Source organism: Berghia stephanieae, chromosome 11, assembly GCF_034508935.2.
Source record: "Berghia stephanieae isolate SIO BIC M18660-M18661 chromosome 11, UCSD_Bste_1.3, whole genome shotgun sequence".
NCBI classification, from domain to species: Eukaryota; Metazoa; Mollusca; class Gastropoda; order Nudibranchia; family Aeolidiidae; genus Berghia; species Berghia stephanieae.
This window is the reverse complement of record NC_088370.1, coordinates 29496562-29509061: the sequence shown is the minus strand read 5'-3', so window position 1 is coordinate 29509061 and position 12500 is coordinate 29496562. Positions and strand designations below refer to the sequence as shown.

Below are 12500 nucleotides of genomic sequence, written 5' to 3'. Positions count from 1 at the left end.
CGAACTGCGTCTGTTTTGTGGCCCCGTATATCCTTGGTTGTATCTTTGTGTTGCTGAGGAGAAATCGGATTATTCGGAGCTCGTCTTCGTCTACTATGTCTGTTAATATCTCCAAAAGTTTTCCTCTGTCGATCGTATCAAAGGCTGCGGACATATCGATTCCGGTTATTGTTATGGATATGTTTTCTTTGAGTGCCTTTGCTGCCAACCATTTATGTGTCCATACAACGTCCGATGTGCTTCGGTCTTGGCGAAACCCGCTTTGGCTATATGATAGATATTTTTCTATTGTCGGTCTAATTCTGTTGAGGACAATAGTTGACAGTGTTTTTCTTATGGTATTCAGTAATGTTATTGGACGCAGGTTGTTTACGGGTCCTTTCGTTTTTCCTGGTTTTTGTATTGTAATTAGGACACCACTGTTTATGTCCCAGTCTTTGTGTGTTGAGAATGTTTTGTTCATTATGTTTGCAATGCTCAGATCCAGGGGAGGGTACCGCATTTCAGCAATTCAGCGGGAATTTCATCTTCGCCTGGGGATCTGTTATTGTTTAGGCACTTTATGCTATTTCTAACTTCAATTGTTGTGATGCGGTTGTTTAGGTCTCTAGGGTATCCTGAGAAGGGCGATATTTGTGAGACTTGTTTGTGAAATTTCTGCTGGAAGTGGTCAGTTACAATGTCAAGGATATCGTTGGGATTTGTTGTCTTTTTGTTTCATATTGATTTGTAAAGTTAAATATAGTTACTTCTATTTCTTCCCTCTGAGAACTACGATTTTTTTACATTTCAAGTAGGAAGGCCTGAGCTTCAAAGGAATAATTCTTATAACAATATTGGTTTAAGGATCCCAATAGCTCAGTTAGTAGAGCACTCACCTCACAAGCAAACTCCAGCTCAGTGAACCTTAAGGCTCTGAAGAACAATTACCTTACCTTACCGGAGTTCTGTCTCCATACAAAGGTTGAATGTCATGGAATGCCAATCTTCATGCTCAAGGGCCATAATAGAGCACACAATTATCTTTTTGCCAGTTGTTGCCTCCACATTTCCTATTCAGGACTTCCTTGGTTTGCCCTGTGCCTTTCTACCGGCTACTTTTCCCTCTAACACTGATTTTTGGATGGTGTTGTGTCTCCGAACGTGAAAGAACAATTATATTTCAATTTGTGTTCACTATTTACCTTTATTCTGCGCCATCTTGGCCATACCAGGGGTCCGTGTGTCGACAATGTAACCCCTTTTACCCATGCCCATCACAGAGTTGACTAGTCTCTCATCCTCTTTACACCTCTTGCCACTTGGGCCAGTCAAAGGTTGCCCACTCCTCATCATCACAGCCTGCACAGTAAAGAAGAAAAAATAAACATAAAAAAGAAAAGTAGTCCTTCAGAGCCAATGAACCCATGAAGCCGGAGTTTATCCCGGTTTCCATAGCTTGAAACAAAACAAAAGCAATTGCTTACTACCCTTTGGATAGGATGCTAGTCTAATGTAAAGTACTTTCCATCAGATCAAACAGACCCAACTAGCTTATCACTACAGGGTGGACAGGGTGGTTGGGAAAAATTTTCGACTTTACCTTGGATCGATCGCAGTCCCTTTGCGTGTGAAGCAAGTGCTCTACCAACTGAATTACAGGGGACCCCCAAAGACAGTAAAGGACAGCAATGTAAATTTTACACATATTGTTACAAGCACAGTCAAACCATTTAAAAGGACTTCTAAGAAAGCATGACCATAGCATCGATTTAAAACCAGAGCTTGAAAGGATGTGATTGTCTTCCTAAATGTTTAATGTAAATTGTACACCAGAAAAGATCAAAAATAGCAATTCCTAACAAGATTTAACAAAGCACAATATCCACTTCACATGCTCAAATGTTTTACAAGGGGTCCCAAGCCAACAGTTACACTTACATGTAGACTAGACATAATGCTTGTTAGGTGATATTACAATCATTTTCAATGTTGTTAATAGCCAGATATTCATTTTACACCTGATTACGGTGAGAAAATGTGAGTAAAGAACCTTTTCCAGGACTCAACTATGCATGCTCAAAGCAGTACCCGAACCCTGGACACCCCAGTCCGAAGATAAGTGTCATACCACTAGACCACATAATTGCTGACTGTGAATGTTTATGAAAAGCTTTTCAATTTTATCTCATGCCTTAGCTTTCATAGGGACTGACATTAAAACTTCTGGTATCGCTGCTAAGAAAACTTTTCTTTCTTTCTTTTTAACTTTGTTTATTTTGTTTATTTCGTATTTTTCTTTTCTTTTCTTTTTTTTTTTGGAAAGTTTTTTTTTTTTACATTTTAATCTCATGCCATAGCCTCCAAAAGGGGCTACATGCCGTAGCCTCCAAAAGGGGCTACATGCCGTAGCCTCCAAAAGGGGCTACCATTAAAATTACTTGTATAACTGCACAGAGAATCAATGTTTGTTTTATTCATTTATTTTAAACTTATCACTATTTTTTTTTTTTTTTTGTGGGGGAGGGGAGTTTTTTCAGTTTGTTTATTATAATTTTATCATTTTTAATCTTTTATAGCGATTATTACACTTTCAGATTGTTTTGTTAGCAGTTAACATGATGAGAATGGGATAGTCAAAATGATTCTAGATAATATCTCAGGTGTCAGTTGCGGTGCAAAACCATAAGTAAGCTAGGGTGAGGTAAATTGCTCAAAGCCACACAGAGCATTGGGCAGGAGTTGAACTCAGTATAACCAGGTAAAAAGCAAAGCCATTCCGCTGTACCGTGATAACATATTTAAATATTAACCACTTACTTTGGTGTGTTTGTGACAGTAGACCAAAACAGGAAACCGACCGCCGTGTCGAAACGATGCCGCTTTCTTGATGGTCTCATCATCAATACTTTTTGGTACAAACACGGCTTGAGGGTAACTGGGACACACCTGTGATGAGATGGAAAAAGATAAATTCAATTTGAAAAGAAAATATGGCTTAGCTTGGCTATCCCATTTAGTAGCAAATTTTATGGACTTCACCCATTAATCTTGGTCCCTTTGGGTGTGATTTTTTTGTTTGTTGCTTTAGGTCTCTTCCAACACAATTGAGGTTATATGAGAGACCGCTGAAACAAAAAAACAAGCAATCTAACAAAAATAGTACAAATGTAAATCAAAATCATAACCTAAAGATATCATACGCTAAATTATAAATAACCAAGAACAAACAGGCAGAAGATTTACAGAAAAAAAAATATTTCCTGTCAAAAATACAATCACAAACCAAAGAAGCAGGATAGGCTAGTAAAGAGAAGAAGAAACGACAACACTATCGGATCGTACACCCATGCGAACATCATAGGTATATGATTCAAGGGTGATGCTCCCATCCAACCACCCGCCCTTTGGGTGTGAAACAAGCGTTCTACCAACTGAGCTATCAAAGACCCCCTTTAGATGCAAAAGACTTACTATTAAATCACAAACATGAGACTTGAATAGCATTTCCATTATATTATTGAGAATGAACACTAGTATCACTTTGACTCAAATAATGGGAGTAAAAATTTACCTCAAAATTTTGATTAACGTAGGAAATTCTCCAATCCTCTGAGCAGTCCTTGAACCTATTGAGTTCTGTCTCCGGCTGGTAGGCGTGCCAGCCATTTTCTTGGATGGTGAACATGGGGCGGTAGAAAAATGGGTAGCTCAGGGTGTTGTTGTCTGGTTGTTTTTTTTTTTTTTGGTTTTTAAAAAAAATAAAAATAGAATATAAAAAGCAAGTGATGAAAAAAAGTTTTTAACGGTAGAGTTAGCAGTAAGAAGCTTTGTCCATAAAGAGCAAGGATAGACATTAGAAAGTATAAGTTTAAGCTCTGGAAGTGGAATAGTTTGTGCAAAAAAGTTTGAATTTGTTTAAAAATAGACTTGAATACAGATTTTTAAAAATCAACAATGGTCATATGAGAACCTGGCCTAATAATGAATGATTTGAGTCCATCGAAGAGGATCCATAAAAATCTGTGCTGGAAATCATTGCTAAGCATCGCTAAAATAGGGTGGTTTGTAATAACAAAGAAGGTATTTATTTCTATGTCTGCATGGATGTGGATGTGAGTTCATTTCTTTTGTGAAGTGTAGCAATGTTTGGTTGAGTGATGCATAAAATGTCTCTTCTAAGCACAAGTTGCATATTTTGGTTGATGTTGAGTATAATTAATATAATTGATTATACATTTATTTTGCTTTCATGTATAATCGTAGAATGTAGTGAATGATTCAGGTTGAGATTTTTTTTGTCCCTATCCACAATTACCAATATTAGACAGGGCTTCAACAGATGCTGATACATTGATGCAATCCTCGGCTAACTGGAAATCAAGGTGGAAGATGAGAAAGTCTTTACACTTGAGGGTCATCACCCCACCAGATCCTGTCAGCTTCTTCTCCACGCTATCGACATTACTATGCAACAACTGAGGACATGAATTGGAAAAGAATTTTTTGTTTTTAAAATATAAAAACTGGTGAAAAAAGTAATCTATCAAAACTGTTTATGGCCAAGAAAAAAAATAATAAATGAAAAAAAAAATGAATTTAAACTTAACTTAGAGTTAAAATTCAATCTTGATAGGTAAATTGCTCAATATATTGAAAATCACTCGATAAAAGTTTGATACATTATGTGCCAGAAAGATAATTAGTATTCTAGGAATATTTATTCTCCTTGCTATTTCAAGGGCTTTGCTGATCATAAATTCGGTCATTCAACATGGTCTAGTATCATATAGAGTGTGAGATGAATGCTATTACATTGTATCTATATATTGATGTAGTCTCATTGTCAGTAACATCCAGTAAAATGCAAATTTCATCCTCTTCAAAAATAGAAATTAAATATTTCACAAACTATTTTTTGTTAACTTTTTCGATTATATGCATGCAAGAAGCATTTAAGATTCTGCAAAGCCTTTGATTATATGACAATATTAAAATATTACCCATAGTTCCTCCTGCTTTCCACTTCTCGATGAAATAATGAGATGATGGCCAGTCACACATAACGTCCCCTCCATATTGACTGTCAAAGGTCGCCTCAGAATGACTGAGTTCACCATTGGTGTCTTTATAAATTCTACAAACTCCATATTGCAGATTAAGCCTCTGGTGATCACAAAACATAAAATAAAATATTTTAATCAACTATCAAGTATAGTAAAAACCAAACCAAAATTATTCACTTTGGTGTTGATTATTATCCAGCTGGGAAAAATGGAAATATTCCATTTCATTGATTTTCTTTGAAAGTTAACTAAAACTGGTCGACTTACAAGGAGTAATATATTGAGCTTTGAGCTTTTTAAAAAAAAATAAAAAAAATTGAGCTTTTATATAGCGCAATATCCACTAAATGTGCTCAAAGTGCTTTACAAGGGGTCCCTGGCCAACAGCAACATTTAACATTTAGGACAGGACGCCTGTTAGGTGATGTCACAATTTTTTTTGGACAGAGACAACGCTGTTAACAGCCAGGTACTCATTTTACACCTGAGTACGGTGAGAGAATGTGTGTAAAGAGCCTTTTCCAAGGACTCAACTATGCGCCGAGCGAGGCTCGAACCCAGGATCTTTTTTCACACTCTTGCCAACTAATAGATAGATGTTATACCTCATTTATATTCATAACGACTGAAATTCAGGTTTTTGAAAACCAATGGCAGTTCTTGATTACACATAATTCTCCAGTTAACTTGGAGAAGAATATTTGTCCACCCCCCCCCCCCCAAACCAAACCACCACCACCAAAATCTATCAATTTATCACCAGTGTCCAAGTCAGTGTCGTGAACGGATTTCCCAATCTCGTTCACGATGTACAAAATAAGGAAAAATATCAGAAAAAGTCTCCACCGAAGTGGGCGTTCTCCATATATGTAGAGGACATATATGGGCGGTTAAAAAATGCTCTAGAGCACCTCGGGAATCGTCCCGGTCTAGCCTGATTCTTATAACATACCAAAAGTATGGCGGATCGGATCTTCGAAGATGCTACGATAGGCAAAAATAGTACGTTGTCTGCTTAGAATAAGGCTGTGGTCAAGAGAAAGAATGAAAGGTGTCGCGAGCTTTTAAAGGGTAGAAATGATGACGTCACGTTTACGCGGGAGACAGTGAACGAACACAACATGAAGATTACTCACAACAGCTCGATCGAGACACTGACAGTCATGTCATGACAAACACTTACAACAACAACAACATTAACCTATCACAATAATCTTCCCCACATCAGCTAAACAGTATTCTGAGCTTAATTTGGCTATAAATTTGTATTTACTGTGACGCTTTGAAAGAGGGTTAAGATCGTTTAATATCCTTTTGAAAATGTAACAGTGTAAATAGTAAGAATAATTGGCTTGCAGGCATACAAAAATGTCACTGCTTGAAGTTTAAATAAATAACTAACAGTAGTCGAATGGAGTGCAAGCCTCAATTTAATTAATGAAAACAGATGATATGGATATTTTGAATTTCTTCTTTGTCAATAAAACATGAATGAAACACTAAAGACGAATGAGAGACGGCATTGTTATGGCGAATTTTTAAAAATCCATCCAAGTTGCCCTTTGAGAAAAGCACTCTTAATTTAGGCAACTTAAACATTTCCATCGGTTTTTCTTTTTCATCTAAGGGATTGTTTAGTATAATGACATCAGCTGACTGGGGGGGGGGGGGGATTCTACCAAATTTTGACAAGAGTTGACATGGGTAAGAAGAGAGAGGCAGAGGTTAGGACTCAAGATGGCGTATCAAAATAAATACAATGCAGGTCTAGGCCAAGAAAATTCAAGACTCAAAATAGCACTCCAAATACAGAAAAAAAACAGTTACTCGGCCTGAAAATAAAATAATTGTATCAACAACGTGATCCACTTTATGCAGCTCAAATATTCACCACTTATCACCAATATTTGAAAATTTTGAATTTAAACCTTATTAAAGTTTTATTTTGAAGTGATATCTAGAAAGCTGCTGTGGACTATAAAAATAACTGCTTCAAAAATGACTTGATGAGGTTATACAAGAAGCTGGTGTTGACTCGAGTAAAAAAAAAAAACTATGTCATTTTCATTTGTGAATAAAAAAAGACCACTCCCCCCTTTTTTGTCATTACCAAAAAAACAACAAAATTTACCTTCTAATGAGAAAGCAGGGTTAAAATTGAGAGAAATACTATTCAATCGGTCATTGCTTATTGATTAATTACTATCCACATAAAGACGATAATATTGATTATATTCTTATTTTGGCATCCTTTATTTTATTTTCTCTAAGTTCTAAGTTACATTAATTGATGCCTTGTCTAGCAGACATCAGACATCAACATAAGATTTGCATCTATATCCGGTGCGAATTTCGTAGCTTTTTCCGTCTTTTGTTTTGAGTGAGCAAAGCCCGAAGACCCGAACATATCCATTAAATTTCATATAGGACACATTGCGTTTATTGTCGGTTCATTTGGTTTCCAACCCTAACAAATAGTTGTATACAACATGGCGGACGACGGTAAGTAAAGCTTTTATCTCTCCTCTCTAATTGAATTAATTCATTCAAACAAAAATAAAACAAAAAAGGAAACTGAATATAGAAATACATTTTGAGAACTCTCGAGGCGTATATGCAAACAAATGGCGAAATCACCTTTTGTTTGGTCATCTTGGATGAAAGGTTGTATTTTAAAGACGCTCTATTTCTAAATTCTAAGTTAATCTCTTGTGGAATGTTACGATCGTTTATCTCCGCAATAATTTATGATGATGATAATAATGATTTAATGATAATTATAATGATATTAATAATTATTATTATTTTTATTATTATTATTATTATTATTATTATTATTATTATTATTAGTAGTAGTAGTAGTAGTAGTAGTAGTAGTAGTAGTAGTAGTAGTAGTAGTAGTAGTAGTAGTAATGGTAGTAGTAATAGTAGTAGTAGTAGTAGTAGTAGTTATAGAAGTAGTAGTAGTAGTAGTAGTAGTAGTAGTAGTAGTAGTAGTAGTAGTAGTAGTAGTAGTAGTAGTAGTAGTAGTAGTAGTAGTTTTATTATTATTATTATTATTATTATTATTATTATTATTATTATTAGTATATTATTATTATTATTATTATTATTATTATTATTATTATTATTATTATTATTATTATTATTATTATTATTATAATTACAATAATAATCATAATAATTATAATTATAATATTAATAATAAAAATGATAATAATAATAATAATAATAATAATAATAATAATAATAATAATAATAATAATAATAATAATAATAATAATAATAATAATAACACTAATAATAATAATAATAATAATAATAATAATAATAATAATAATAATAATAATAATAATAATAATAATAATGATAATTATGATGATGCTGCTGATATTGAGAAGAAGAAGAAGAAGAAGAATATTTTTTTCTAAATATCTTGGTTTTTGCAGGTTTGTTAAATATGGGGAGAATCGTCTCTACTTCAGGTTTTTTTAAGTGCTTTAATTTTCTAAAATGTCATTTCAGTTTTATAAAGATAAATGGGCAACAGTAATTGCTTCCTACTCTTTGAACAGAATGCAAGTTTATCGTATAGTACTTTATGCCAAATCTAAGAGATGGGCGCTAATATGTATGATGGTAGCACTCGATATTGATTTTTTTATTGGGCACCCAAGTTTGAATAAAAACTTTTAATCAATATAACTTAACAGTCAACAATTTACTTAAAATTTTTTTTTTAATTCAGATTTTTTAAAATAGATTTAGCACATTAAAGAAATTAATATGTTTATATTGTGTATATCGCACGTGTGAAAGAAAGAGAGGAAGAGAGAGAGAGAGAGAGAGAGAGAGAGAGAGAGAGAGAGAGAGAGAGAGAGAGAGAGAAAATAAGTAGGAGTGAAATATCTGTTCAATGTTATAGTTATCATTTAACGTTATAACAAGTGTAACTAAATGACAAATTGCCATATTTATGGACAATAAAGATCTATTATTATTATTATTATTATTATTATTATTATTATTATTATTATTATTATTATTATTATTATTATTATTATTATTATTATTACTATTATTATTGTTATTATTATTATTATTATTATTATTTTTATTATTATTATTATTATTATTATTATTATTATTATTATTATTATTATTTTTATTATTATTATTATTATTATTATTAAGAGGAAACTAAAGTAAACTAAAGTAACACTTTCTGTTTGCTGTTGAAATATTAAAATTAAATTTGTTTTTTAGAAGGAGTATGTTTTAACAATCACAGATTCATAGGATTATGATAATCAAATATTGCGAAGTGGCAATTCAATTCAGAGTGGAATAGTCTCCCATGGCTATTCGGACTCAAACGCCACATACAAAGAGAGAGAGAGAGAGAGAGAGAGAGAGAGAGAGAGAGAGAGAGAGAGAGAGAGAGAGAGAGAGAGAGAGAGAGAGAACAGTGCGGCAGTGAGTGGAACTTCTATAAAAATAGAAGAAGAGTTCAGAACAAATTCTGTTTTGCCCTAGTACCACACTGACTAAGCTCATGCTCCTACTTCAGTCTGTAGAAGGACTGTTACCTGTCTAAGTCTAATAATATCACAATATTATTTTTTTCGTCTTTGTTTTATTTGGACATCGTGTTATGTTGTTAGAAAAGCTTTTCCTTTAGATCCCAGTTATTTGACTGACTTTTGTTACTTTTGAAGAGTTTTGAATAGTTTTAACTCTTTTCTTTTTAATTTCTAACCGGACTTCCACTTGATCTATGATTTTGTCTTTTGCATTCAATACAGCGGGTTTAGAATACCTGTTGATAGTTACTATACCATTATTGTTATTTTCATTCGCATCAATTTTATGTAATTATTAATAATTAAAATAATTTTTAAAAGCATAACAATCAAAAACCATACTGCCACAGGAGACAAGCTATTCAGACTGTCTAAATAATCTGTTGATTGCACATGTGCATTGGAATTTGAGTCCGAATAGCCACAGGAGACTATTCAGTCTCAAGTCCAAATAGCCGCAGCCTCAATTTTGTGTAATGTATAAAATGGAATGATGGCTTAGTGGTTCAAATCTAGTTGTGTAACAAAGTCAAATTATGTTGAGCATAATGTTGGGAGGACAATTGTCGCAAAACTCTTGATCCCGGTGTTGTGTCCACTTTATACACATTGCCTCACTATACTCAAGTGTGATGAACTGATATGACACAACTTAACAGGCGACTTTTTTATATATTATGAAATGGATACTTATTTCCATACTTTCTGCTGAGGGAATAAGAAAGCATTTTAAAGGGCATCAAAGTTGGTAAAACCGTATAAATACGTAATATAGTTATATATATTTAATGATTTCTTCTTGAGTGATGTCAGTAATGACTAAGGTATTGAACATCATCAAGATGCGGTTTAAGTACCCGATATACCAAATATTTGCAGATATCGAATTGTGACTATCGCAAGCTACCCAATCACTCTTCTAGCTCATCCATTAAAAATATTATTGATATCTGATATCTTTATTTATTCATTTTTAATCACTGAAAACAAAATGCCAATTACACAGCATGTTGTGCACATTTATTTTTCTTTCTTTCCTGTTTTTTTTTTAGAGTGGTGGGGGTGGGGGGGGGGGTTATATTTATTTTAACTTATTGCTCCGGACTGCTTTGTTACTTTTTGGCAGAATGATTTTTTATTGTTGACAAAAAAATTTCCTCTAAGTTCTAAGTGAGAACTTGGACATCTATCCCTGCTGCCTGACCATTGTTGATACTGCTGCTAATGACTGCACACACTTTTCTCGGGACTGAAAGATGCAGTTCAGTCCAACTCTTCTTCCTGTGGGAGAGAATTCCAACTGCAACCTCAGGGTTTAAGCTGTGATAAGTAACAGCCTCTGCTTGCTACAGAGGAAGTCCCAGAGTCCTGTCCATTTAATCTGTAGGCTAATGGATATCTGCGACTCTGGTCATAGGGGTGAGGTCAGAAGATTCATCTTTTTTTTTGGCATACCCCTGAAGGTACCATTGACAGTATTATCATACATGAGATTTAGATTGTTACTGTCCATACAAGAGTGGAGTTGTCTACCTTCTTCATTGCAGTCTCTCTAACCCCAATTGTGACTTGACTTCATCGACTTATTTCCTTTTGGAGCATAGGACCTCTACAAGCATCCGCCATCTACTTCAGTCCTTGGCCAGTCTTTGTAGATCCCTGCCTTTTTTAATTCGTCTGACAGTGATCGCCTCCATGTCTGTTTTTGGCGCCCCACATTTCGTGTCCCTTGTGGGTTCCAATCAAGGCAGGCGACATCGCTCCCTGGTCTTTGTGTCATTGACTATTTTGGCATGGCAGTTTTTTGCATCACTTGCGGCGCAAAAAATGGCAAAATATCACTGATTTGCATTGCGGCAGCAAAATTTGTATTTTTGTTTGCACATTTTTTGCAAAATTTGGGAATCTTTTTTTTTTTTTCAAAAAAACTTGTGTCAGACTATTGAAGTTGCCCTGATAGTTGACCACTGGGACCGGTAGTGTAGTCAATTTTGCTTTTTGCAGTTTTGTTTATGTTGTGCAGATACAATTCCCCTATCTCCATGGAAATTCTTTGCATTCTATTATTACTGTCCATTCCACACTAGATTACCCTTACCCTTGACAGCTCATTGGCGTTTTACAAGCATTGAACTATCCATAAGCTGGAACACCATAGTGCGGTGTAAAAAAAAGAGATAAGCATAGATTCAAAATATACATAACAGCAATTACCGAATGAAATGAATGATTGTCTGAAAAGGATTTTGAAAATTTTATGGAGTATGAATTAGAGAGAAAAATAAGCAAGTATAAAAACCACCTCTTGTTTCTTTTTTTTTTTTCTATGTTTCTCTTTTTTATTTATTTAAAAAATTGTTTATTGTTTTTCTTCTTTTTTTTTCCCTTCTTGGTAAGATAATAAACCACTTAAAATATAGACAAAAGTACGTTGCATCCACCTACATGGAAATGAAATCAGAATAAAATCCCATCCCCCCCCCCCCCCCCACCCTCCGCCCCCCTATCCTTTCTACGACTACTGCTACTAGTACTACTACTACTACTACTACTACTACTACTACTACTACTACTACTACTACTACTACTACTACTACTACTACTACTACTACTACTACTACTACTACTACTACTACTACTACTACTACCACTACTACAACAACAACTACTATAATAATAACAACTACTACTACTACTACTACTACTACTACTACTACTACTACTACTACTACTACTACTACTACTACTACTACTACTACAATAACAACAACAACTACTACTACTACTACTACTACTACTACTACTACTACTACTACTACTACTACTACTACTATGTTATGCTAATTATACTACAATTTAAAAAAAAAAAGTT

The 12500-nt window shown here is 34.1% G+C and overlaps 2 protein-coding genes across 2 annotated transcripts in view; one reads left to right on the top strand and one right to left on the bottom strand.

Annotated features, from left to right (window-relative positions):
• Positions 1-7392, bottom strand: part of LOC144956390 (myotubularin-related protein 9-like) — a 10064-nt gene extending 2672 nt beyond the window's left edge. Inside the window, exons 1-6 of the mRNA XM_078886888.1 lie at positions 7177-7392; positions 4983-5145; positions 4298-4457; positions 3554-3705; positions 2800-2928; positions 1185-1341 (exon numbers count right to left, since the gene is read on the bottom strand). Coding sequence (XP_078743014.1) covers positions 1185-1341; positions 2800-2928; positions 3554-3705; positions 4298-4457; positions 4983-5129 — 745 coding nt within the window. The 5' untranslated portion in view covers positions 5130-5145; positions 7177-7392. The remainder of the gene's footprint in view (positions 1-1184; positions 1342-2799; positions 2929-3553; positions 3706-4297; positions 4458-4982; positions 5146-7176) is intronic.
• A 69-nt stretch (positions 7393-7461) lies between these two features.
• Positions 7462-12500, top strand: part of LOC144956497 (zinc finger C2HC domain-containing protein 1B-like) — a 23917-nt gene continuing 18878 nt past the window's right edge. The window contains exon 1 of the mRNA XM_078887038.1: positions 7462-7547. Coding sequence (XP_078743164.1) covers positions 7535-7547 — 13 coding nt within the window. The 5' untranslated portion in view covers positions 7462-7534. The remainder of the gene's footprint in view (positions 7548-12500) is intronic.